Source organism: Propithecus coquereli, unplaced genomic scaffold, assembly GCF_000956105.1.
Source record: "Propithecus coquereli isolate 6110/MARCELLA unplaced genomic scaffold, Pcoq_1.0 Scaffold25, whole genome shotgun sequence".
NCBI classification, from domain to species: domain Eukaryota; kingdom Metazoa; phylum Chordata; class Mammalia; order Primates; family Indriidae; genus Propithecus; species Propithecus coquereli.
In genome coordinates this window covers 7,970,523-7,997,450 of record NW_012148063.1, presented here as the reverse complement: position 1 = coordinate 7,997,450, position 26,928 = coordinate 7,970,523, and the positions used below count along the sequence as shown (strand labels likewise).

At 45.1% G+C, this 26,928-nt stretch overlaps 1 protein-coding gene across 1 annotated transcript in view; it reads right to left on the bottom strand.

Moving 5' to 3' along the window:
* The window catches only part of IGF2R (insulin-like growth factor 2 receptor), a 104,718-nt gene extending 83,137 nt beyond the window's left edge, over nt 1–21,581 (bottom strand). The window contains 2 exon segments of the mRNA XM_012646830.1: nt 260–399; nt 21,430–21,581. Of these exon segments, the coding sequence (XP_012502284.1) occupies nt 260–399; nt 21,430–21,581 (292 nt within the window).
* Nucleotides 21,582–26,928: the final 5,347 nt, after the last annotated feature.

Sequence of the window (26,928 nt, the reverse complement as noted above, 5' to 3'; positions counted from 1 at the left end):
CTGGTTTCGAACTCCTGAGCTCAAACAATCCGCCCGCCTCAGCCTCCCAGAGAGCTAGGATTACAGGCGTGAGCCACCGCGCCCGGCCCAAATTGTTATCATTTTTAACTATTATGAAACATAAAGTATATACTATGTATTACAAGCATATACATGTAAGTGTGTATATAGCTACATACAGTAGCCATACACACGAAGTCATTTTTGAAAGCCTGAGGGACCACACTGCCATCCAGTAACTGAAGGCAGTTTTACTTACCCACTGAGCGGTAACTGTTTGTCTTCACGTCGTGCATACAGACGGCACTCGACGGCCCACACTGGGCAATATTCACGTTTCCACAGACGTTGATTTTATAAAGTATGTTATTTGCAGTATCAACAGCTTCCCATGTATAACTGGAAAAGAAGAAAAACAACTTGTCACTGTCATTGATTTGCCAATAATTAAACTTCTCTCTAGTTTTATATTCAAGCCACATTTGCTTAAAACTTCCAAAAACTACAAGATGCTCTCATTAGCCAAAAATACAAAAGTCAGTTATATTAAGTTGACAAGAAGTCAGGTCAGAAACTACTAAATACAACCCCACTCTGGTTAAATCCACTCTGAAGCCACCTCACGACTCAACCATCATCAGAATATGAAAATCATGAGCTATGACCACACCACGGCACTCCAGCTTGGGTGACAGAGCAAAACTCCCATCTATTTAAAAAAAAAAAAAAAAAAAACAACCTACCATTAATTGAAGAATACCAACTCAGATAATTGCTCGTTTTTTTTGAGACTGAGTCTCGCTCTGTTGCCTGGTCTAGAGTGCCGTGGTGTCAGCCTAGCTCACAGCAACCTCAAACTCCTGGGCTCAAGTGATCCTCCTGCCTCACCCTCCCGAGTAGCTGGGACTACAGGCATGCGCCACCATGCCTGGCTAATTTTTTCTATATATATTTTTTTAGTTGTCCAGCCAATTTTTTTCTATTTTTTTTAGTAGAAGCGGGGTCTCGCTCTTGCTCAGGCTGGTCTCGAACTCCCGAGCTCAAACGATGCACCTGCCTCAGCCTCCCAGAGTGCTAGGATTACAGGCGTGAGCCACCGCGTCTGCCCTCAACTCAGATAATTGCTCAAGAATCATGTTGAATATAAGATAGTATATAACCCTTCCAATCACACGAAAATGCTGAAAAGCCAAGGATTTTCAACTCTTTATTTTATTAAAAAACTAACTATGGCATCAAAGACAGTTCTACTTCTGGTTTTACCTTTTACAGCCACAGTTCAGATCTGAACTGACAAGATAAGGCTGCGCAATGAGTCAACTATCTGATGCGAAATCAGACAAAATTCACTTTAGGTGGATCCACTCCATCAAGCATTAAAACTCACTGCTCAAACCTCGGGCAAAGCAGACAATGAGTAATTGCTAATGAATCAATCCATACACTTGGGGCAAAACAGGTGGTTTTGTTGGTTCTGTCAAAACAATTATTCTCAACTCTCTACTCTTCCTTGGGAGAACGCTTTGTCCATTTTGTAAAATGGAGATCGTTTCCTCAGCAAGAGCAGAAACAGAAAAAGGGGAGAGTGACTGAAAAGTTCCTTGCCAAATGAAAAATGCCTTATTATAATAACTTCCATTCAGCAGGAGTGCTGAAAGGAGGGCAGAGAAGTTGAACTGGAAGTGCCCAGACGAGGCCTGCCCAGGAGCCGTGGAGGGCTGGGTGCAGGACTGCTCAGCTTATCTGAGCTCGCCCAGCACAGCACCCCGCTGGCAACAGGACGCCTCCCTCACAGAGGTAGCAGTCCACTCCCCAGAGCGCCCATCCACACCCGCAGGGCGCTGACTCAGCACAAAACTATCGGGCAACACACCCTCCCTGCCTAGAATTCGTTTCCCAGTGGCCGGTAGCCCCGTCCAGCAATGGAGGCGCCACAACAGTCCTGAAACTAGCTCTGGGGACCAATCAGATCCACCTGCCATGAAGCCAAGTGACATAAGCACACACAAGCGTACAAGCAGGGTGGCAGAACTTACAGCCACTAAATTGCTGCAAACCTGAAAAACAGGCTGGTGTACTTAAGTGCTGGCCTTAGGATGACAGCTGTGGGGTGTTGTTACTACTAAACTAAGCTTCTTTGTAAGTTATCTCCTATGGTCAGGATGATCAAACAACATGAGAAAACCCACGTATTACCGGGCACAGAGAAAAGTCATCAATAAAGGCTTGTTTCCTTTGCCCTTCATTAACCTTTATTCATTTGTTTCACAAATAGGTCTGTGAAAAGCATAGGAGAGTACAGCAGTGAACAAAACAGACAAAAAGTCCCTGCCCTCTTGAAGTGTACATTCCAGTGGAGAGGACAGAAAATAAATATTATCAGTAAGTAAACAAACACACAGGCTAATCCCCCCTGCTAATACCTGCTCTGGTGGAAACATAACAGCACAGCAGATAGGAAACAACTGGTAGAGACTGCAGACTGGGAAGTCTTCGAAGATGGTATTTGCCCTGAGATGTGAATGACAAACACAGCAACCCTGGGGGAAATACAGCAGGGAGAATGTTCCACGAAGACAGCCCAGCCATGGCCAGGGTCCTCAGGCAGAGTGAACATGGCACATTTGCAGAAAAGGGGAGGGCACTGCGGCCAGAGCGCGGTGGGGAAGAGGAGAGTGGGAGGGCTGACTGGTCACCGGGGCTCTGCAGGTTAAGGAAACAGTTTTGATTTTTTTTTTGATCTTTTTTTAATTTAATAATTTTGATTTATTTTTCTTTATTCTTTTAATTTTTCTTTTCTTTTTCTCTTTTTCTCCCAGTTTTGATTTTATATTTGAAGCAAATGAAGGCGACTCAAGACACTATGACTCTTTAAAATGTTATGCTAGTGTTTTCATTTGCAGGGTATTAGTAAAACTTTTCTATTTATTAATTATGGTTGATTCAGGAAAAACGCTAATTTCTTATTCAGGACCAGGACAGCAAACCCAAAACCATAGCAGTGGCATCATCAGAGTATTTCGCAATCCTAAGTGTATATGATAGAGGCAGATAAAGGTGATCATTTAAAATGAGTCAACTTGGTAGGAATCAACGCTAAAGAAACCCACGTAGCACCTAAACACTATGCTTTTCTTAAAAACGAAACTCCACTGCCGATTTTGCAGAGGTGCTATTTAAGTAAGACGAATGTAAAAAGCATATGTGTTTGGAGAAAAGAAAAGAGATGAAAAAGAGTAAAATAAGGGATATTGTCCTGATTATCTGGAAATCCGAGTTTCTAGAAAGAAAAATGTCACTCTCTTCGATTATATTCTTTCCTCTATTTGCATTTCGTGTTTGTTTTGTCAAGATTCATCAAAATGTAAGTGGCATAGGGGTAGGGAGGGAAGCTCCTGTTATAGTACCTGCACCCCGACTTTTTCAGGGGATGATCTCACCACTTAGCACAAGGCAACACTGCTCCAGGCTTGCGCCTCCAATGCCGTCGCAAACCCGTCAGCAGCACCTGGGCGGAGGCACCAATATCTCAGAGATCTTACATCTCTTAAAAATGAAGAAATGGTCACAGGTTTCTAACTACACTACCGAGACATCTGCAAGCTGTCAGTATTCGAAACATTCTGATTCCAATGGACATTATGTCTGCTTCAAAACAAAGATCTAGCATGTAGTAGCAGTAGGAGCTCAGGAATAGCCATTCAGTTGAAAGAATTTCTCTGAAAATCCATGAAGCATATTCCAAAAACTATTATATACTTTTGGTATGTACCCTGGTTATCACCTATATATGCTTCTGCTAATAGTAAATATTTTTTAAAGACTATTTCATAATAAACTTGAAAGTCATATGAATATCTGATAGCACTGTTTAAGAAATTGCATGTTGGAAACTAGATGATTTTTGATTTCTTTCCAGATTAAAGGCCAAGCTTCCAGAATGGCCTAGGCTATAATCACTCTTAAAATTAAATTGATACTGAAGTTTAAAAGCACCATGATCACATTATAGAACCAGAGGATCGTTTCAGAAGCAATACAAGTATTAAAAACTAAATAAAACGTAATGGTATCTTTGAGGAAGAAGAAAACTTTTGTCTGAAAGTCTGTCCACTAGAAAATTCTCTATCTGAGTTGAACACATACAGCCAAAATTAGGAAACACTATTGCGCAACAGTATCGCTCATTTTACAGCCAAGCAAGTGTGATCATGCAGCTGAGATTCCCAGAAAAAGGTACATTCTAGACTAAGTCATTTGAGTTTACACAAGTAAAGACTTAAAAAAAAAAAAAAATCAACCAGAAAAAAAATGAGATCAACATATTAGATCAAAGAGAAAACTAAGCGGTTATATTTAAATTTTAAATTTTAGGCCGGGCCTGGTGGCTCAAGCCTGTAATCCTAGCACTCTGGGAGGTGGAGGCGGGTGGATCGCTCGAGGTCAGGAGTTCAAGACCAGCCTGAGCAAGAGCGAGACCCCCTCTCTACTAAAAAATAGAAAGAAATTATCTGGACAACTAAAAATATATAGAAAAAAAATTAGCCGGCCATGGTGGCGCATGCCTGTAGTCCCAGCTACTTGGGAGGCTGAGGCAAGAGGATAGTTTAAGCCCAGGAGTTCGAGGTTGCTGTGAGCTAGGCTGACTCCACAGCACTAGCTCGGGCAACAGAGAGAGACTCTATCTCCAAAAAAAAAAAATTTAAATTTTAGCAAGAAACAAGCCTTTGGAAGAAACCATCTGCAAGCTGTGTGGAAATGCAGCCTTCATCCAAACACAAACACACAAAAATATTTTAAATATATTTGCTACAACAAGGAAATTCTGCAGCAGATTCCCCGTAGGAAGCCCTGTGGGCATTTTCTTGCAACTCTAACACTGTGTCCAGTTTTCTAAAAATCACCGACTCCATGCTACATTCCGTCTCACTGGAAGGAAGCCGACAGGATGCACAGAGACAGAGCAGGGAGAACTGCAAAGGCCCAAGGAAGCAGCTTGTCAACTGGAAACACCCCCAGAACCCCTGCCTATTGTCCCAGCCTTGCAAAATCCAGTTAACATTTTCAAAGGAGGCAGCCTCCTCAAGCATTGCTCCTCTGGTTATAAAACTGTGTAAGAACCTTGGTTTTGAAACTAGCAAAAGCAAGCAAAATCCTTGCTACTCTACCTCATTTTTCAGAGCGTAAAACGTAGATAGCCAGTGGTCCCTCTCCCACTCTCGAAAAATCCAAACTCATATCCAAGCAAGCCTGAGGATTCTAGACACACACGCATGACATGCCCACTCCCTGCTGAGGCCACAGTTCTGGCACCAGGTCTCCCACACTCCATACAACTCCACGGTAGCATCTTCTGGGACAGGACAGTAATGCCCTCCCTCCCAGGATGACTGGCACACGCAGAATCGATACCACCGATGGGCGAGGAGGACACCGACCGTGCAGTAAAAATGCTCACAGCACAACCCACCACGGGCCCTGACATCTGAGCCACATCTGCCAAGCACTCGATGCCATTACTCAACTCTCCCACGTGCTCAGGAAGATTAAGATCTTGCCCAACATCACACAATTGTGAAGTGACAAAACCAGGGATAAACCCAGGTCAGTCTGAGGCCCAAGGGCAAGTGCTTTATTTTCCATTTAAAAACAATTTTTTAACTTTCCAGAAAATATTTAGTTTCAACTATAGCACTGAAACCGGCAAAACATCCACAAAACTTTAGAGTTTAAATCTTGTCACAGTAAATGCCATTCAGATGACAGATTCTGTGTGGCATAATAAAGATTTCCGAGTTCCTGGCTGAGGCGAGAGGATCGCTTGAGCTCAGGAGTTCTGAGACCAGTCTGAGCAAGAGCGAGACCCTGTCTCTATTTAAAAAAAAAAAAAAAAGATTTCCGAGTTCCTATTACACTAAGTTGTCAACATCTACAGTACGATATGATTCAATAAAATGTTAATTATACAGAAAAATTTAAGTCAGCCCTTTACAGCTCCTTATAGTAACAGATACAGTGGTCCCCCCGCCCCTTAGGTTCCAAGACCCCTGATGTCTGAAACCATGGACAGTTATCAAACCTTATATATACCATGTTTTTTCCTATGTATACATACCTGTGATAAAGTTTAACTTATAAATTAGGCACAGCAAGAGATGAGCAACAATAACTAATAAAATAGAACAATTATAACAATATATTAATAAGACTTATGTGAATGTGGTCTCTCTCTCAAAATATCTTAAGATTTTTAGACAGCAGGTAACTGCAACCTTGGATGAGAAGGGACTAGCACACAATCTCATGTTGCTTAATGATGCAGACACATTATTGAGAAATGTGTCATTAGACAGTTTCATAGTTGTGTGAACATCACTGAGTGTACTTACACAAACCTAGATGGTACAGCCTACTGTCCACATAGGCTATGTGCATAGTCTACACACCTGTACAGATGTGACTGTACTGAATACTTGTGTATCTAAACAGAAAAGGTACAGCAAAAATATAGTATAAAAGATAAAAATGGGCCGGGCGTGGTGGCTCACGCCTGTAATCCTAGCACTCTGGGAGGCCGAGGCGGGTGGATTGTTTGAGCTCAGGAGTTCGAAACCAGCCTGAGCAAGAGCGAGATCCCGTCTCTACTAAAAATAGAAAGAAATTAATCGGACAACTAAAAATATATAAAAAAAATTAGCCAGGCATGGTGGCGCGTGCCTGTAGTCCCAGCTACTTAGGAGGCTGAGGCAGGAGGATCGCTTAAGCCCAGGAGTTTGAGGTTGCTGTGAGCTAGGCTGACGCCGCGGCACTCTAGCCCCGGCAACACAGTGAGACTCTGTCTCAAAAAAAAAAAAAAAAAGATAAAAATGGTACTATATCGGGAACTTACCATGAATGGAGCTTGCAGGGCTGGAAGTTGCTGTGGGTGAGTCAGTGAGTGGTGAGTGAATGTGAAGGCCTGGGACACTACTGTATGCTTTTATACGACTAGCAGGGCAGGTTTGGTTTCACCAGCATCACAACGAACACATGAGTGATGTGTTGCACTATGGCATTACCACGGCCCTGGCACTGCAATGACTACGACATTAGGCGATAGGGATTTTCCAGCTCTACCATAATCTTACAGCAGCAACGGCATATACATTGTATGTCAGTGACCAAACTGTCCTTATGCAGCGCATGGCTGTGTTTGTAGAAATTCCTTCTCATTTTTAATGTCGTAGTTCACATGGATCACTACTTGGAGAGTAAAAGCAGACTTCTCAGAGCGGCTGAACCCATCTGAGGACAGCCTTCAAGAAAAAGCCGTGAGCTGTTTGAAGATTCAGACTACACCATGTCATACTGATCAACAGATCACACGCTTTTCCTAGCTCAAGTTCTTCCCCAAGTTTCAAACTTCTGCTTTACACTCTCAGTCCAGTTCTGCTTTCCCTTTTGCACAGTCGGAATTGCCAAACATCAGAGGCATCACCTTCTGCAACCTCTCTTCCCACACCCCACTGGTTTCCATGGAAATAGTATCAATTCCCTCACCCGCACCTTCCCGCGGCTGCACTCTCTTCGCTGTCTGTATCCAAGCTGGTTGTGGACTGCGCTAAGAAGGAACACGTCTACATTGTCTTCCTCATCTCAGATTCATACTCTTCCTCTGACTACTTAGCTCAGCAGAGAGTCCAGTAGTAAGTGATATTGGGTAACTCAGAAACATCCTATGATACAATCCAACCATCGGGCCCATCAGGAAGTGGGGGAGGGGCAGAAGTCACACACATGGGACTTCAGAAGAGCTCCGATTTTAAAGTGAGTTCTGTGGCCGAAATACACCCTAGATGTGGGCAATTAATTTAACCATATAAACCAAGCACGCGGTCTGAATCCTTCCCTTAAAGCAAGCTTAATACTGTTGCTCCTGACTGTAATCTCCCTGCTTCTGCTGACACTCTCCTGCAGCTCTGAAGTCAGTCCCTGTTTGGTCAGCAGCACAGAGGCTCCATTTTAACCTCATTTGGTTTAAGTTTCATAAAATCCTGAGAGGTGTTGGCAGATTACCAATTAGAAGGAAGACACAAGTAACAGACTGTCAACCAACCCAGAGACTGGAAGGTGTGTCTATTTTCCTAATACAGTTCCAGCAAGTACCACAATTAAAACTGTTCCTGGTCAAGACGAAACCAATCAAGTGGCAGCAATGAAGGAGCAAATCTAACTGGCCAACACCACTGCCTGGCGTTTGGAAAGCTCAGTAAGGAGAAATGCAGAGCCATCTCCACCAAGGAAGTTCTAAACATCCGTCCAAAAGAAAAAATTCAAAAGAAAAAGTCATAGGGATACAGCTATACAATATTTTTAAACTATTTGACACTGGTATCTTAATGTGACATCTCTCAAAAGTTTTTATATATGTCATCACTGAATGCCTGCAAAACTGCAATACCTTGCAAGATGTAATTTGGAGTTCTTTCATTTTAAAAGTAGTTAACTTCTAAAATAAAATACGTAAAATTCTATGGCCAAAATGCACGGTATGGGCCAGGTGTGGTGGCTTAAGCCTGTAATCCTAGCACTCTGGGAGGCCACGGTGGGAGAATCACTTGAGGTCAGGAGTCGAGACCAGCCTGAGCAAGAGCGAGACCCCGTGTCTACGAAAGATAGAAAGCGCGGGCATGGTGGCGCGTGCCTGTAGTTCCAGCTACTCAGGCGGCTGAGGCAGGAGGATCGCTTGAGCCCAGGAGTTTGAAGTTGCAGTGAGCAACATTGATGCCACTGCACTCTAGCCGGGGCAACAGAGTGAGACTCTGTTTCCGAAAAAAAAAAGTATGGTACACCCAATCCCTTAAAGAAAAAAATCTTAGGAAATTGGGTTCCTTCCCTCCAACACAAAACATTTCCAAGAACTATCATTCTGTCCCTTCCTCATTTATTGCCAAATATCCATACTCTTTTGAAATGTATTTTAATTCTCTCACTCCCTGTGAGTCTTGGGGTTATGGTAATGATCATGTAGCTACTAAACATTTTATTACTGGCCTACAATTATAAGCACATAAAGCAGGATAAAGGAACGACTAAAATCTAATAAAATTAATAAGCACATATGAATCTGTAATTTGTTTTCCTTCAAAAAAAAACAACCCAGTTGGTAATATACAAGCTAAATTCCCATAGCAAAACACAGTGCATGGTCACTAACTAGAGGAATGTTTTTTCTGAATCTACAGCAAGCAACCAATCTAACACTTTGGAGATAAAGGGAACACAAAGTCTTTTCGACCTGCACTTCCAAACGAGATTTTCCTACTTTGGGCATGCCTCCAAGTCTCTCAGAACAGAACAGTCAAGAAATCATTTGGCTCACTATCACCCCTTATCAGAATCTCAGCTCATACATCCGGCCCACTAACCTTCAAAAATCTGGACCAATCTCCTAAACTAAGAAGGAATTAAAAAAAAAAAAAAGGCCAGCCGGGAAGAAGAGCATGTTAGGAGGCAGGGTTCCCACGGTGGACATGGGCTGCAGATGTCACAGCATAATGTAACCACTGTTGCCCGCAACTTTCTGTGGCCGACACTAACAGAGAAACCGTCTGATTTGGCATGATGACCATGCGCCGATGCGAAGGCGGGGAGGGCACATGAGCTTGACACAGCATGGCCAAAGCTTATATAGGAAGTACTTCACTTCCTATTCTCACAAACCCACAAAGCTGTGCATAAAGATACAGAGCCTGCAAAAAATAAAGAAAGAAACAGAAGCGTGGACGTGCCAGGCATTACTCTTTGATTCTCCCTGATAGTTAGTTATACCAGGTCTAGAAGCTGAGTCCAACCTGACATCTAAGTCAGCGTCAGAGCCTAAGGTACCAGGGCAGGCAACGGGGACGTGGCAATGTTTATAAAGCCAGCATCGCGAGTGAGTTTAACAGAGGTCACGTGGAATAGAGAGAGACGTGAGCTTCCCTCTGAAAGGTGCCACGAAGAGCCCGCAGACCCCAGCCTGAATCCTGCACCACCGTGGACCCACAGGCCGTGTGAATACACAATCTCTCCCAGCCCCAACTTCCTTGTCCATAAAACTGAGCTAACAAGCAAGGTCACGGTGAGGAAAAAAACCACACCAGGAACACAGAGCTTCTGAGAGACTATGATATCAGGCTTTCATCTGAATCGATAGGAGGATTTGTACTGCTTAAAAATTAAGTTTACAAAAAATGGTAAGTTGACTCGGGGCCTCCCAAGGAAGTGTCACATGACACTGGCAAGGAACCGGAGAGGGGAGAGTCAGGGGCCAAGCTCTGGCCCTAGGCCAGAGCCATGGAGCTGGGCCACGAGAGAGACAGCCAGGGAGGCTGAGCTGCGGCTGCCACGCACCCACCCGCACGGTCAGCTGCCTCCCAGACCTCTCAGGACAGGCCAGCGACTCCAGGCCTGCCTGACCCCATGCCATCCAGCCACTGGCTGCCACCAGAACAGAGACCTGATAAATCTGAAACTTCTGGCAGAGGAGGGTGGGGGAAGACAGGACACTCCAAGCTAACAAGGCTTCACTGCAGTGCTAGGCGTAGAATTCTTGGTAAATTGGCAAGCGACCTTCCACAACACAAAGCTACCAAAACAACAAATAATGGCCTGTCTTCGCTCTGCTACCCTTGGCTCAGGTCAACTCTATAGTACATGATGCAGGCCAGTATTTCAACCCTAAACTCTGCTCCATGATGATTCTTTAAAAATCAGAGTAATTGCATGTTCTCACACTTTATAAAGTATACGTTACTTGTTCCTCTCATGTAGATAACATAGGCTACACCCCTTCTTCACTATATGGACATCTGAATTTAGCTGTCTTTAAAGTCAACCCAGCCCACAGCACAGAATGCAAATCTTAATGCGCAGGGCGCTACTCTGCCTGCCACCAAAGTCCCAGAAAACCCTCCGAGACCCTGCCCCTCCCTGCATGCTCTAACTACAGGAAGGTGGGCCTAACTTCTGGCTGTCAGCTGGGCTGGCTGATCCACCATGCTAAGGAGGCCACTGGCAGGTGCTAGTTCTTCACAAAGGCCAATTAGGTAGACACAGGAGAACAGTCCCTGCTTTAAGATGTTGGGTCAAATGTTGGACAGGCACACGCAGCTCTGCAAAACCTGACATCCAACTGGGGAAAGGAAACACACACACAGCATGCTCCTTTAGAGCCAAATCAGTTCTCACCTTTATGCGTTCATAAGAACAGCATTGTCTCCCCTAAGCCAAGAATAGGGACCACGTCTTTGAGGGACTACATCTTACACCGCATAATTTATGAACATCGTTGCTCAACCTCTGCCAACCCTCAAGGTCAGCACCATCCCTCCCCGCTTTTACACAGAAACTACAGCCTACTGAGGTCAGTGACCTTGCCTCCCGTCACAAATTCACAAAGTGGCCAAGCCCCTGTTTGGAAGAGGCCGGTCCTGCTCCAGGACATGTGCTATCTCCGCCACATCGCCACAGTAAAAAGGTCATCAACTTCAAGGGGACTTGAAGAGAAAAGGTTGTGTGCTAAATTGCTGCCCTTAACTAACGATCTTGCTTCCCAGGTCACCGAGGAAATTGAAGCCATCAGATCTTCCACATTCCCATCAAGCTACCAAAATCCCCCAAGGGCTCCGGGCTCCCCCTGGGGAAAAGCCAAAGGCCCAGGGCCTCTGGAACCTGGCCTCCAGCTAGTCCTCTGCCTCTGGTCCCCTCCCTCCATTCTCCCAGCCCCTCCAGCCACTCCAGTCACACTGGCCCCTACGCTGTTTCTCAAACTGGTCAGGCACGCTCCCTGCCAGGGTGCCCGACACATGGTCCTTCAGCCTGAGTCCACAGTTCACTCATTCACCTCCTTCTGGTCTCTGCTTAAAAATGTCCTCTTAGGCCAGGAGTTCAAGACCAGCCTGGCCAACATAACAAGACCTCATCTCTACAAAAAAGTTTTTAAAAATTAGCCAGGCATGGTCGCATGTGCCTGTAGCCCCAGCTACTCAGAAGGCTGAGGCAAGAGGATCAGGTAAGCCCAGGAGTTCAAGGCTGCAGTGAGCTGTGATCACACCACTGCATTCCAGACTCTGTCTCATGAAAGAACAGAAAGAAAGAAAAGGAGAGGAGAGGGAGGGGAGGAGAGAAAGGGGAAGGAGGGAGGAAGAAAGGAAAAAAAAGAAAAGGAAAGAAAAAAGAGAAGAGAAATCAAGTCAAGTCCTCTTACAGAAAGGCCTGGAACAGTGGACTCCCTGTAGAACAGCTCACCCCTCACCCCCTGACCCTCTTTCCCTCCCTCAGTTAGGCAGCCAGGGTCCACCATGCAATCGATTAACTCCCACTGCCTCTCTAAAGGGTGGCTCTAAAAAGACAGACAAAAGAGATGCGCTGACTTCTCACTTTGCAGGCACCAGGTGGACAGAGGGAGCCTCAGAGGAACAGTGCGTGTGACTCACCAGAGTCGCACCCTTGGCACTTCTAGGAAACCCACTTCTTTAGCATTTCTATTCTGGTGGCTTGCTGTGCTATTTGCAGGCAGGAGTGTTGGGGGGTTTTTTAAGTACAAAACAGCTGTTTTAAAATTCATAACTGGTTTTGGAGTAGAGAGAACCATACAGATGGCAACAAATTAATTTCATACCCCAATCAAAACCCAGTGGCCAGTCTGCTCCTGAATGAGCTCCACGTCACTCAGGCACGCTTTCCTCCTGCACACACCAAGAGCGAAGAGCACAGACAGCTCTGATTGGAAAGACACCTCCTAAACTTTCAACTGCAAAGGCCCCTTTTCACTGTTTACACGCTCCTTAATCTTTCCCTATGTCCCTCCTTCCCTCTGTCCTCTAAAACAAAACTAAGATCAAATCCTTCCACGGTCTCTCTCATTTCCATGACTGTCCTCTATGGCAGACACTGCTTGTAGGATCTGCTCCCTCATCCGAGGAACGTGCCCTCCCTGTGTCGGCTGAGCAATGGCGGCCCCAAGGGATCTCAAGGCACAAACAAGGAAAAAGAAAAAGCCCACCAAAGGTCTCTCGCTGATCTGAAGGGCAAGGTTCGCGTTCACAGGAACCAGAGGGCCTGGGATTTGCCCCACTGTGGAGTATTCACACAGACACGCCCCTTGGTGCCACTGACACACAGACAGAAACAGGCATACGATGCACTGCTCTGGGCACCCCAAAACCTAGTCAGCAACGGTTGGGGGTTGTTTGTTTGTTTGTTTGTTTATAGTTACAGCAAGGTGGTGTTTACTCTTTCCTTGTTCCCACCTACAGTAGACACCCTGAGATCCAGCACCCATTCCTCCACCCTCCAGGGAATGCTGGTAAGGTTTAAGTCAAGACAGGAGCCCTCGACTGCTGACGCCCATGCACAAGTTGGCTGGGCCCTCCTGATGCCTACAAGAGACAAACAAGGAGGCTCTCTCTTCCTCTCCTGGACGGTGGAACCGCCGCAGCCCTCTTGCTCCCAGCTTGGATGAAGCCACTACAGGAAGGAGGGTGGAGCAGGAAAGGACACCGGGTAAGGGAGCCCAACATATGGCACCTGGCACCCACCCAAACCCCACACCTCCCATCATTAAGTTCCTTGTTGCTCAGGGAATTTGAGTTGGGAAGGACTCCTGAAGGCTACATAACTCAGAGTCACAGAAATCTGGATGCCAAATGGACCCAGAGAATCACATAGTCCAGTGGTTTAAACGATTTTTTTAGACAGTGGAAACCTTTCTTCCTCAAAAGGAATCTCACACAGAGTGCCAATGTATGAAACAGGTGAAGAAGAAGTGCTCCCTGGTTAAAGCAGAAACTCCACGACATTAATGGAGTAACAGGCTAAAAAAAATAAATCACTGATCTGACACAGCAACTAACTTACAGATAAGGCAACAACTACCACGGATGACACTGAGGATGTACCAGACGTTCAAGCGTACTCTCATTCCTACACTGAGCCTGAGAACAGGACCAGTATCCTGATTCCACACAGAAGGAAATCAAGACCTATGAGCTTCTATAACTTGCCCGAAGCCTGGGAAGGGAGGAGTCCAGATTCAAAACCAGGACAGTGACTTCCAAAACTAACTCCTACCTCTCTTCAGTCTTGAGCAGCAAAATGAGGTCCAGAGCAAAGAAGTGGTTTGACCCAGGCAGCTCAATAACCCAGATCTCCCGGCTCGGGAACACGCTGCCAACAGCGACCAGCAGGGGTTCAGCAGCTGTCTCCTGGCAGGAACACGCCTGGGTGATGTTCAGGAGGACGGAAAGGACCAGCCACAGAGCATGCCCTGCCCATCCCCCAGTCTCCCCCAGAACGATTTATAGCCAAGTTCCAACAACTGCTTCCAGCCCTGCCCTGTGCAGCTGCACAAGAGGCAGCAAACGTCCCCACGGAGACTCGCTGCACAGAGCGCAGCAGAATCACCGGATGACAAACCCGAACTGAAGAAACCGGGGCCAAGGAAAAAGAACTAATACAGCAATCAGGGCAGAACTTTAAAACACATCTTCAGAGGGGTGCGGAAAGCTGCAGACAGAATAGGTAGCTGTGACTACATGGCAATGAGGGACCTCGTGGAAACAGACAACAGAGAAGCCGCAGAGCTGATGAACATGGGGAGCATCGGTAAGCCCAGAGACCAGCAGAAGACATCTTCTCCAATCCTGTCCAAAATGGTAGCCGGCACAAGGATAAAAGCAACAGACAAATCAAGCAGGACAAAGAATAAGTTAGGACAAAGAAAAGCTGGACAGCCACACAATGAATAACTCTGACACAGCCTGAGCAAGAGTGAGACCCCATCTCTACAAAAAACAGAAAAATTAGCCGGATGTAGTGGCGCATGCCTGTAGTCCCAGCTACTTGGGAGGCTGAGGCAGGAGGATCGGGTGAGCCCAGGGGTTTGAGGTTGCTGTGAGCTATGATGACACCGCTGTGCTCTAACCAGGGTGACAGAGTAAGACCATATCTCAAAGGAAAAAAAAAAAAAAAAAACTTTGACCCAAACACAGAACATTTTTTCCAAACACGTAAAAGACTCCCAACTTGACTAGGTGCGAGGCCACACAGGAAATGGCAACAAATTCCACCACATTTACTGGCCACAGTGGAAAAAAATAAATAACCCCCCAAAAATCCATTTACCTGAAAAAAAAAGTCTAAAAATTTAGTGGGTCCCGAAAGTTGACATGGATAGAATTTGGGGGTCCAAAAGGAAATATATAGAATTGAAGGATGAAAAAGCCATGTATCAGAACTTATAAGAGAGGTATAGCGCTCGGGAGAAAGCAGCATATAGTTTTAAATACTTTTCTTAATTATGTAAAATGATTTAAAACAAAAGATCTAAGCTTTCAATTCAAACTAGAAACAGAAAAATGATGTATTCATTGGTGCTGTTCAGCTTTCCTTTTTTCTATTTTCTAACAGAGAACAGAAATTAATAAAACTGAAAATAAATGGTTAACAAAACAAAATACTAGTTCTTCTGAAAAGACTAATCAAAGGTAAACAAATTTTTAGTAAATATAATTAGGGGAAAAAGTATACAATTAAACATCAGGAATTTTTTAAATTTACCTACAGATACATAGAGTATTTTCAAAAATATAAAAGAGTAGCATGTTACATATGAATGTGTAATTAAAATGATAATTTTCCAGAAAAAAAAAATACTACCAAAACTGACTCAACAAAAAAGTAGAAAATCTGAATGGACAAGGTAAATAAAACTAAAACCATAATCAAAACTCCTCCCCCACTATACTCTACCTCCTCAAAGGCATCAGGCCCAGATAGTTTTACTAGTGAGTTCTACCAAAATTTAAGGAACAGAAAATGTCCACCACATACAAAAATACTAAAAGCTAATTAATTAAGCTCTTTTCACAAAGCAAACATATTTTTGATAACAAAATCAGTCAAGAGCAGCACAGCAAAGAAAATTACAGCCCAATCTCACTTTAAAAAACAACTGCAAACATATTACATAAAATATTAGCAAAAAGAACTAAATATATTCATGGAAAAAATTAACTTTCACCCTTCACGTCAAACACAGAAATTAAATCCAAAAAACTGATCATAGGGCTAAACATAAAAAAGTTAAAACTATAAAACTTCTAGAAGCAAACATAGGAGAAAATCTTTCTGACCTTGGAGTAGACCAGTGGCCCCACCCCCCATCATCTGCAATGTCTAGAGACATTTCTATTTGTCACAGCTGGGAATGGGGCCAGCAGAGAGTACTCTTGGCATCTAATGGGTAGAGGACAGGAATGCTATTTAATATCGGGCAATGCACAAGACAGCCCCACAACAAAAAATTATCCAGCCTGAATGTCAACAGCGCTGACGTTGAGAAATGCTGGGGCATATTTCTTAACAGAGATTTCTTAGACTACAAAAGCACAAACCATTAAAAAAAAATTGACCAATTGGAGTCCGCCAAATTTTTTAAAATATCTGTTCTTGGTTGGGCACAGGGGCTCACAGATGTAATCCCAGCACTTCGGGAGGCCAATGTGAGAAAATCACTGGGCAGAGGAGTTCAAGACTCTGAACAAGAAACAAGACTCTGTTTCTGCCAAAAAAACAAAAAACAAAACCCGTTCTTCAAAGGATATCACTAAGAAAATGAAAAGGCAAGGCAAAGACTGAAAGAAAATATTCATAATACACATTACATATCTAAGAAAAGGCTTGTATGCAGAAGATATAAGGAACTATTAATGCTTGATAAGGAGAAAACCCAAAAAAATTTTAAGGAGGGTGGAGGGAAAATATTATTTTTAAAAGACAACACAAAAACTATCCAAATAGTCAATAAGCACATGAAGATCACCAGGCATTCCAACAAATACAAGAAAAGATGCTCCTTCATGTTCAACATCATGAGTCAGCAGGGACATGAAAATTGAAACCACACTGAGATACCATTAAAAACTCACTAAAATGGCTAAAATTAAGACTGGCAAGACCAAGTGTTGACAAAGATGTAGAACTACTAAAACTCTCATGCACTGGTGGTGGGAATGCAAAATGGCACAACCACTTTGGGTTACAGTTTGACACTTCCTACAAAGTCAGACAGCTACTTCCACTCCTCACACACCACCCCATGACCAGCTGGGGCATTACCAAGAGATCTCCGTGGCTGGGACATTCAAAAGAAGAAAAAGAACAGCACCTGCAAAGTGATGAGCTACTCTCTGCCACTAGACTCAGCCCTGGACCCCTGTTGAGTCCTCTCTGGCCAGTACAATAGTTTATAAGCCAAGATCAAAACAGAGAAGAGAACATCTAAATTCTTTTTCTCAGGCCCATCTTTTAAAAATCCCTCTGTCTATAAAATGTTGATAAAAGATGTGAAACCCAATCAGGCATTCATTTCCTGGGAATTTGTCAGGATGCTGTTCTAAGAATTAATTCGTGAGGCCTAATGTAATCATAATTAACAATCTTAGGCTTCTACAGACACTTATTGTTGAAAGAAATGCATACACACAAATGGATGTGATCCAGGTTTAACATGTGGCCCAAATTAGGCATATAAGCATTGTTCCTTTGGAAAAACTGCAGGGAGGAAAGAAATTTCCTTAGAGACAGTAACTAAACCAACCTCAACTCCCAGCTGGCTTCATTATTCTCTTATCCTCAATATAATAAAAACTTTCCAGCATCTATACTCAAACAATTTGTGGAAAACTTGTTATGGATCAATTTTAAAGTACTTAACTACCTAAATCTAGTCAGCCAATGCATTATTTTATAATTATATAAAACTGTTAAGACCTAATACATTAAGGATCTTGTTAACACCTAACTAAAGGGTGGAAACTTGCATGTAATATATGTAATATGTACTTTTTACTAAGTTTAAGGCATACAGTAATAAGTAAAGCTGGTGACTACCTAAGAGCCTTTTGGTCACTTTGGTGGTTTTGCACGGCCTGGCCTCTGCCCCCTCTCCCCGGGGGCCCACTCTCTCCTTGCTCTCATTGGTCCTGCCCCACTGACCTTCAGACACTCCTTCCTGCCCCAGGACCTCTGCACAGGCCAGTCTCACAGCCTGTCACACTAGCCTCAAGAAACACACTCTTTGTACGAGCACATCATCTCCTGAGAACTATCTAAGAATCACTAACTACTTCCCCAGCACAGGGCTCACCTGGCACAGCAATCCCCTTAACACTTAAAAAACATATTATTGAGTCTTTCCAAAAAACAAGCCCTTATTTAAAATACTGCTTCAAGCCAGATACACTTTGGGAAACTTGCCTTTGTAGTACCTGCTGTTCAACGTGCAACTTGCAGAGAGAAGGCCTCTCCACGAGCATGAATGAAGTTAGAGCTGCTGCTACTTCACCCGTCCGCCAATAACTGCACCAAGAATTGTACCCCATTCCCAGGAATGCTCAGAGCCAAAGCGCACACTGAGGCTTTGTTCCCACAAAGTGCCTGGCAGGCACCCCTGAAGCGGGCCCAGACTTCCCTTCTTGTTGGTCCTAAGGGACTGCAGATGAAAAATATCCTAAGCTATAGGGAGCTAGGCTTGGGAGAAGAGGTTGTTTCCCCAGAAATCCAGCTCTTAGAGCAAGGAGTAACCTTTTAGAGCAATGAGAATTTACTGCTTAAGCGCTAGTGAAAGCTGCATGGTGTGCGGGCACTCCAAAATCTTTGCGAGGATAATGGGTTTCTGAGGACTGCCCTAGCCACCGTACCACAAGGAACAAGACTGTTTTCCATGGGAAAAGGTGTTCCACATTTCAAACGCCCAACTTACAGACACTTGGATCACAATCCTTCTGTACATCAGGGACAGCCTCCATGCAACCAAGGTGCAAAAACAAATGGTAATGCTTATAGGAGTCTACTTTTCATACTCATAGTGGAGACTTGGGTAAGTCACTGACATTTCAGCAAATGGATGTCCAGGAACAAAATACAAATGTAGCTTAACACATCACGCTTTGGTGATATTTGGCAGAACTTTTTTTTTTTTTTTTGAGACAGAGTCTCACCCTGTTGCCCGGGCTAGAGTGCCATGGCGTCATCCTAGCTCACAGCAACCTCAAACTCCTGGGCTCAAGCGATCCTCCTGCCTCAGCCTCCCGAGTAGCTGGGACTACAGGCATGCGCCACCATGCCTGGCTAATTTTTCTATATATTTTTAGTTGTCCGATTAATTTCTCTCTAATTTTAGTAGAGACGGAGTCTCGCTCTTGCTCAGGCTGGTTTCGAACTCCTAAGCACAATCCGCCCGCCTCGGCCTCCCAGAGAGCTAGGATTACAGGCGTGAGCCACCGCGCCTGGCCTTAAACTGGATTTTAAAAAAGATCGGTTCACATTCCTATTCCTCAAATATGTGCTAGAGTTAAGGTACTTTTAGCCAGTTTTACCTCCTAAAAGTACACAGATTATTGACACACACCCCCAAGAAAAGTCTTTAAAAGTATTTAAGGAGAGGTATCAATTTAAAACAGGAAAACACAGGAAGAACTTCACTTTGCAGGTGTTTTGTTCAGAGCCTGCAAGTGACTCTGGAGAAGTCTACATGAGCAACCACAGCGCAGTAACAGGTAGGGGAAAGAGGTGTGTCAAAATCCACCTCTGAAGTGACTGGGAGCTTTGCTGTCCCAGGAAAATCTGGCAGAAAAACCGAACGTACCAACTTTAAAGACATTCCAAGACCACAGAAGGCACATGTTATCATACTTCTAATGCATATCAACCTCAGAACCCTCTTCAGTATTTGCTAAGCTAGGACCACATGTGTCAGTGCCAGAAATATATAAAGATACAAAAGGCCATTCCTACTGTACCAAGAGGTCACATTCCACCTGGAGATGAGGTTAATGAACCAGGTTCAAGCTGCTGAGATGATTAACCGAACGCAAAAGTCAGAGGCCCCTGGATCATCCAGAGTATCAGTATACCCTTGAGGCCAACTTTAACCTTAACTGTTAAGAAATAAATTCCAATTGATTAACAAGACCAAGACTTCCACACCAATAGCCCAGCTGAGTTAATTTCTTATGGATGTTTTTGGTCATAGCAGCCATTATTCCAAAATATCCTCCTTTAAATGTCAGTCTCAGCCTGACCTTGTTCATGTTGCCCCCTTTTTCTCGGTGCCATGCCAGTTACTTAGAGCAACTATGTATCATAGAGTAGCTAACTCGTCTATAAACTACTGTGCCATAAATTCTCCCTCAAGTCTGCACTTCCCCCTTGGAAATAAAGGATACGGTCTTTCCAAAGAGTTTCTATTGTGGGGTCTGCCTCATTCTCCTTAGAATAATAGTTTCTAAAAGTTCTGAACACAGAAGTGCTAATAAACCTATTTCTAAGATGAGGGAAAAATAAGAACCCCATAAACGCTGGGACAAACTCAAAATTCACCTCAACATATTCTAAACTTCACTTCATTCTGAAAAGTTACCACGCTATTGCCAAGGAGGAAACTGTTCACTATTCTGAACTTTACATCTTGCCTTTTTTTTTTTTATCCAAAGTTGAAAAATAAATAAAAGCTGGATTTTCCATAACCCTAAACAGTCCAGAGAAGGTTGGTCAGAAAATTCCACGAATTGGAAGTTCCCCAGACCAGGGACTCCTGGCTGTTGTAGGACATTAACAGCCATCTATGGGAGTAATGGTTATACAACCGTGGTTCCCAGAGCAGGAGACTCCACTAGAATAATCCACCCCGGAGACAATGACATCATGTGAGCAACTGGACAGGAAGTTGGGCTCAAGAGGAGTGAAGAGTGAAGTCTTGAAGCCAACACAGGATGACCACCCCCCAACCCCCAATCAAAGAGGGGGGAAAAGTCACCTACTGCTGAAAAGTTACTTAAAGAGAAAATGAAAACCCACATGGAAGAAATCGATCAGCAAGTGAAACCAAAAGCATCCAACGCCAAGGCCACGCGCGTGGGCTCCGACGCACTGGCGAGTCTTCCCACACTGGGGCCTCCCCAAAGCCGCGCTGGTGAAACTTTGACGAAGACGTGCAGTGGGAACAAAGCGCAGCTGCAGTTCCTTCCTGCCTCCTCCAACTTTCCCAGACGCACCGCTGCGAGGGGCAGGCACTGGGCGCGAGGCTGCCCGCAGCGTGTCGGCCGGACGGGGCGGCCGGCCGCTCGCACACAAAGCCGCCCCCGACTCAGTGACAGCCACAAGTGGCCGGGCACGGGGCTCGCGGGGCAGCGCGTCCTCCCGGCCCCCCGCCCGCGCACGCCGGACCCCGGTCTCGCCTCCCGGCTAGCACGCGCTCAACTTTCCTGGGCGCGGGGCGGGTCCCAGCGTAGACTGGAAGCGACTCGGGGACCCCCGCACCTCCCCGAGCACTCCCTGCCCCCCACCACGGCCGCGCGCCCGGGGCCCCCGCGAGCGACGCCTGCGCCCCGGTGGGCCACCCACCTGCACAGCTCGGGGAACTCGACGGCCTCGGCCTCAGTGGCCCCCGGGGCCGCGACGAGCAGCAGCAGCAGCTGCAGCAGCAGCAGGGAGCGCGGCGGGCGGCCGGCGGGCGCGGGCCCCAGGTGGGCGCTCCGGCCGGCGGCGGCCCCCATCGCGCCGGGCCCAGGCTGCGCCGCGGGCACTGGGCTAGCGGCGCGCGACTCCGGGGGGCAGCGCCCAGGACAGGGTCGCGCCGCCAGGGCAGGCGCGGAGGGGCAGCTGGCGCCGGAACGGGAGCAGGCGCCGCAGCCCGAGAGGAGCGAGGCTCTGCTGGGCACGGCGGCGGCTGCGGCGGCGACAGCGGCGGCCCCGGAACCGCGTCACGTGACCGCCGCTCGGCACCGCCCCCTCCCCGCCCCCCGCTCACGTGACCTCCTTGTTCAGGTGATCCCTGCCCGGCCGGCTCCGCCCGACTCGGGTCACGTGAGCGCGGCACGCGCGGGACAGGAAGCGGTGGTGGCGGGGCGCGGCGCCAGGTGCACCCCGGGCGGGCTGCGCGTGATGGGGGCTGCCGAGCCCCGGCCTCAGTTTCCCCTCCTGCCGCGCCCTGCTGGATCGTGGCGTGGGCGCTTCTAACGTAGAGCAACTGTTCCCAACCTTGACCGACAGGGAGGAGAATAGGAAACTTGCCCCCAGTGCCCCGGCGGGAGCTGCCTTCCCACGGCTGCGCAGCGCCGGGTACGCGAGGGTGGGGACGCGTCTTTCCTGCCCTGCGGGGTCAAGTCCCGGACTTGGGGGTTAACAGCCTTTGCCCGTCAGAGCCTCTCACGACCTTCTGTGGGAGCGTGAGCTTCTGACGGTAGGAAGGCAGCACAAATACGGCAACGTGAAATACACTGTAGACAAAGGTGCCACTATCAAGTGCCACTCAACACGCTTTGGTAATTCTTGTATTCACGTATCTTTCTTTTTTCTTTTTTTTGAGACAAGAGTCTCACTCTGTTGCCCAGGCTAGAGTGCCGTGGCGTCAGCCTAGCTCACAGCAACCTCAAACTCCTGGGCTCAGGCGATCCTCCTGCCTCAGCCTCCTGGGTAGCTGGTACTACAGGCATGCGCCACCATGCCCGGCTAATTTTTTCTATAGATTTTTAGTTGTCCGATTAATTTCTTTCTATTTTTTTTGGTAGAGACGGGGTTTCGTTCTTGCTCAGGCTGGTCTTGAACTCCTGAGCTCAAACAATCCGCCTGCCTTGGCCTCCCAGAGTGCTAGGATTACAGGCGTGAGCCACCGCGTCCGGCCTTATTCACGTATCCTGTGGAGCGCATACTGTCTGAATGGCTGTGTGCTAGGCACAGGGGAAGTAAAAAGATAAATCTGAAAAGATCTGAACTCAAAAAATTTACTTTCTTTTACAGCAAGTAAGAAAGTTACAAAAATAATCATGGTAACATCTTTTTTCACTGCTTATTCCATACCGTGCTAAGCACTTGAGCATGAATCCTCAAAGAGCTATGAAGTGGGAACCTCGTTGTAGATGAGGAATTGAGGCACAGGGATATGAGTAACTTGCAAAGATGCTCTGAGCTACGGCCAAGCTGGTATTCAAATACAGACAAATAACCGTGACTCGATACTAGCGATCACTTGCTGAGCAACTAATCAGCAGTGGTCTAGCACCATGGTTTAGCTCATTTAATCCTAATACAATCCTATGAGAGGTACCTTTGTCACACCCATTTTACAGATCATGAAACTGAAGTATGGTGGAATTAAATGTTAATAACGAGCCAGTCATGCAACTAATAAGTGAAAAAGCCAGGGTTTGAGGCCAAGCCAGACAGTCCCAGAGCCTGTGATTTAGCCACTGTGCTATATTGCCAAAGAGTAATTAATACAGCCCAAGAAAGGGAAGTGGTTAGCGGCTCAGAGGGAGAGTGCAGGCCTACATTGTGGACGTCAAGAAAGGGTTCATGTTTTGCAACTCCAGTACTATAATTGACACAGACATGGGTCATCGATGGATACTAAAACCATTAGCTGAAAGATTAGTGTGAACCAGAATATTCACTTCGTCTCAAAGTATCACTCTCAAAGTGTATTTTCCTATTGAAGACAAAAATACATCTTCACAATGGAAAGATCCTGTAGAACCTCCTTAATCAAGAGGTTAAAATTAGTATCACCTATTTTGGGAAAAATTAGCATTTTCTGCTTTTTAAAGTGATGCAGTGAAAAATTTGCAAAAGGATAATATTTAAAAGAAGGTATAATTATGACAGATGCAGCTGTGAAATGAACATGTGTCAAAGATATTCTTTAACTCAATTAATGTGAGAACCAGTAATATGTTATAACTGGTTCAAAAGAGAATCTAACAATATACAGATGATCAGGAATGTTGAAATGAAGTTGCTTAAGAGATGGAAGATTGGTCAGTTCTCACTGCTCAAAAGTCAACTGCATACCCAATGGACACTACTTGTGTTCCTAAAGACAAAAATCATGTGTGTTACCATCAGTATTCTACAATTTACAGAGTTGTAAAATACCTCCTAAGACAATGAAAGACACAAGCCCCCCATAGAATCAGATAACCCCAAAAGGTGGGCTAGACGACACATAGCTGTCCATTACGGTTGACCATTCACAGATTTGGTCCATTTCAAATTCTTTTATAATTTTTCTCTACCAAACATGATATCACTTATGTAGTATTCTTGCCAAGAAATTTAACTTAAATCTAATCGGCATAGAATAATCTAATTCTGATTGTGAAACATTCTATAAGAAAATTAAATTAGATAATTCCAAAATGTCAATGCTCTGAAAAATAACATTCCTCCCCCCCCGCCCCTGCCGCCCAAAAAAAGTGAGAGTGCTATTCTAGATCAGGGTAGCAAACAATAGCCTATGGGTCAAATCTGACAAGGCAGCTCTTTGTAAATAAAGTTTTATTGGAATTTAGCCACACCCATTTGTTTATGTATTATCTATGGCTGCTTTTGCCTACAATGACAGAGTTGAGTAGTTGTAACAAAAAATATGGCCTAGGCTGGGCGCGGTGGCTCACGCCTGTAATCCTAGCTCTCTGGGAGGCCGAGGCGGGCGGATTGTTTGAGCTCAGGAGTTCGAAACCAGCCTGAGCAAGAGCGAGACCCCGTCTCTACTAAAATTAGAAAGAAATTAATTGGACAACTAAAAATATATAGAAAATAAATTAGCCGGGCATGGTGGCGCATGCCTGTAGTCCCAGCTACTCAGAAGGCTGAGGCAGGAGGATCGCTTGAGCCCAGGAGTTTGAGGTTGCTGTGAGCTAGGCTGACACCATGGCACTCTAGCTGGGGCAACACAGTGAGACTCTGTCTCAAAAAAAAAAAAAAATATGGCCTAAAAATATGGTTATTTGTCTGTATTTGTCTGAAGTATTTTACCATCTCAGCCTCTACAGAAAAACTTGCCAACCTCTGTTCTAGATCAGTGGTTCTCAAAAGTGTGGTCCTTAGACCAGCAGCTTTGGTGTCACCTGCCAGCTTGTTAAAAATGCCAATTCATGGGTCCCACCCCAACCGATTAAATCAAAATCTCTGGAGATGGGTGGGGATGGGCAGAAAATTGCTCTAACAGCTATCCAGGAGATTCTCCTACACATGGAAATGTGAGAACCACTGTCCTAAATTAAAGGAGAATGAAGAAGCGTGACAACAAAATGCACCACGTGATCCTTAATTGGAGCCTGGATCCCAAAAAAAGGAAGGTGTAAGGGATATTTGGAGATAATTGGAAAATTTTTAATATAAATTGTGTATTAGAGACTCTAAAGTCAAATGGTGTGGGGCATAATTCTGTATTTCATTTAAATTTTGCAGCAAACCTATGAGAACACAGAGATATTAGTCCAAGACCCTGTCATGGGTTGAATTGTGTCTCCTGAAAAGATGCTGTGAAGTCCTAACTCCCACTGCTACCAAATGTGACCTTCTTTGAAAACAGGGTCGTTCTTTATAGATTAGTTAAGATGAGATCACACTGGATTAGGGTGGGCTCTTAATCCAATATGACTGGGGTACTTACAGGAAGTGAGAAAGAAACACAGAGACATGCGAAGAGAGCACAGCCACAGGAGAATGGAGGCGTGATGCATCGCAAGCCAAGAAGGGCCAAGGATTGTTGGCAATACAAAAGCTGGGAGAAAGACATGAGCAGATTCTCCACCTAGAGCCTTCAGAGAGAGCATGACCAGGCCAACACCTTGATTTTGGACTTTTAGCCTCCAAAACTATGAGATAATAAATTTCTGTTGTGTGAAGCTACCCAGTGGTACTTTGTTATGGCAGCCCTAGAACAGAAATACACCCCTCGCCTAATAGGACAGATCCAGCTTGGAATTCAGGTGCTCCAACCACTACTACCCCATTATGATGACTCAATATTCTTGCATCTGACATTTGGTTTTGGAAACACAAGGACTGAAATAGGAAAGACCAAGGACAGAAATAGGCTGCTTCTGAGGGTGTCCCTGCTTGGTGTCTAGAGCACTAGCAGAGGCAGGTAAAGCTATGACTGTCCCCTTGGAACACAAACCATGAAATGCTGAACTGATGGTGCACAGAAACTACTCTGAAACTCAGGTAGAAGCTCACAAAAAAAAATTCCAGAAACTTTTCAGAATATCCAGGAAGGAGCATGATTCTAGAAAAAGACCACCAAAGCACATTGTCATTCCTTCTGGGTGTTTCTTGATTTCTAAGATCACAAATAAAATAAATTGCCAAAAAATTGTACAGTAGATAATATGGAATCATTGTTAAGTTTTGTGGGTAAGTTAAAGTTATTGTGATTATGTGGGATACTGTCCTTGTTCTTAGGCAACACGTGCTTTCAAATGATTGGGGGGTGGGGGAAGTATATATGTATAGATAGAAAGCAGATGTTAAAAATATTAACAATTGCCAAGGTAGGTGAAGAGTATATCAGTGTTCTTGCACCATTTTTTCAACTGTTCTGTAGGCTTGACATTTTTCAAAATGGGAAGTTGGAAGAGAGATCCCATGATGGAAGATACTGCTTTTGAGTTGAGCCTGGAAGGATATGGGGAAATTTAGAGAAAGTGCAGGCAATGAGACTAGTGAGTGCAAAGCCATGGGTAGAAAAATACAGAAGCTGTATTTGCTGTATAAGGGCCTTTAGCTTGAGCAAAAGTCACATGGGAAGGGAGAGCAACTACTTTTGCCCAAAACTTGTGCTATATCCTGGGCTTTTAAAATATAATCCTTCCCTCAAGGAGCTCACAGTTTAGGTGAAAGTTAATTCTAATATGTTTGGAAAAATTGTACTGTGGTCAGCTCCTAGAGCCTCTTAAATGATCAGCTAAGAAGCTCCGATGTGACTGGCTATAAAGTGGGGAACAAAAACAGCTGACACAATAATACATCCTGAAGGCTCACCCTGTGTTGAGATCCATTCACAGGAATTGTGGCATTCACTCTTTTTTTTTTTTTTTTTTTTTGAGACAGAGTCTC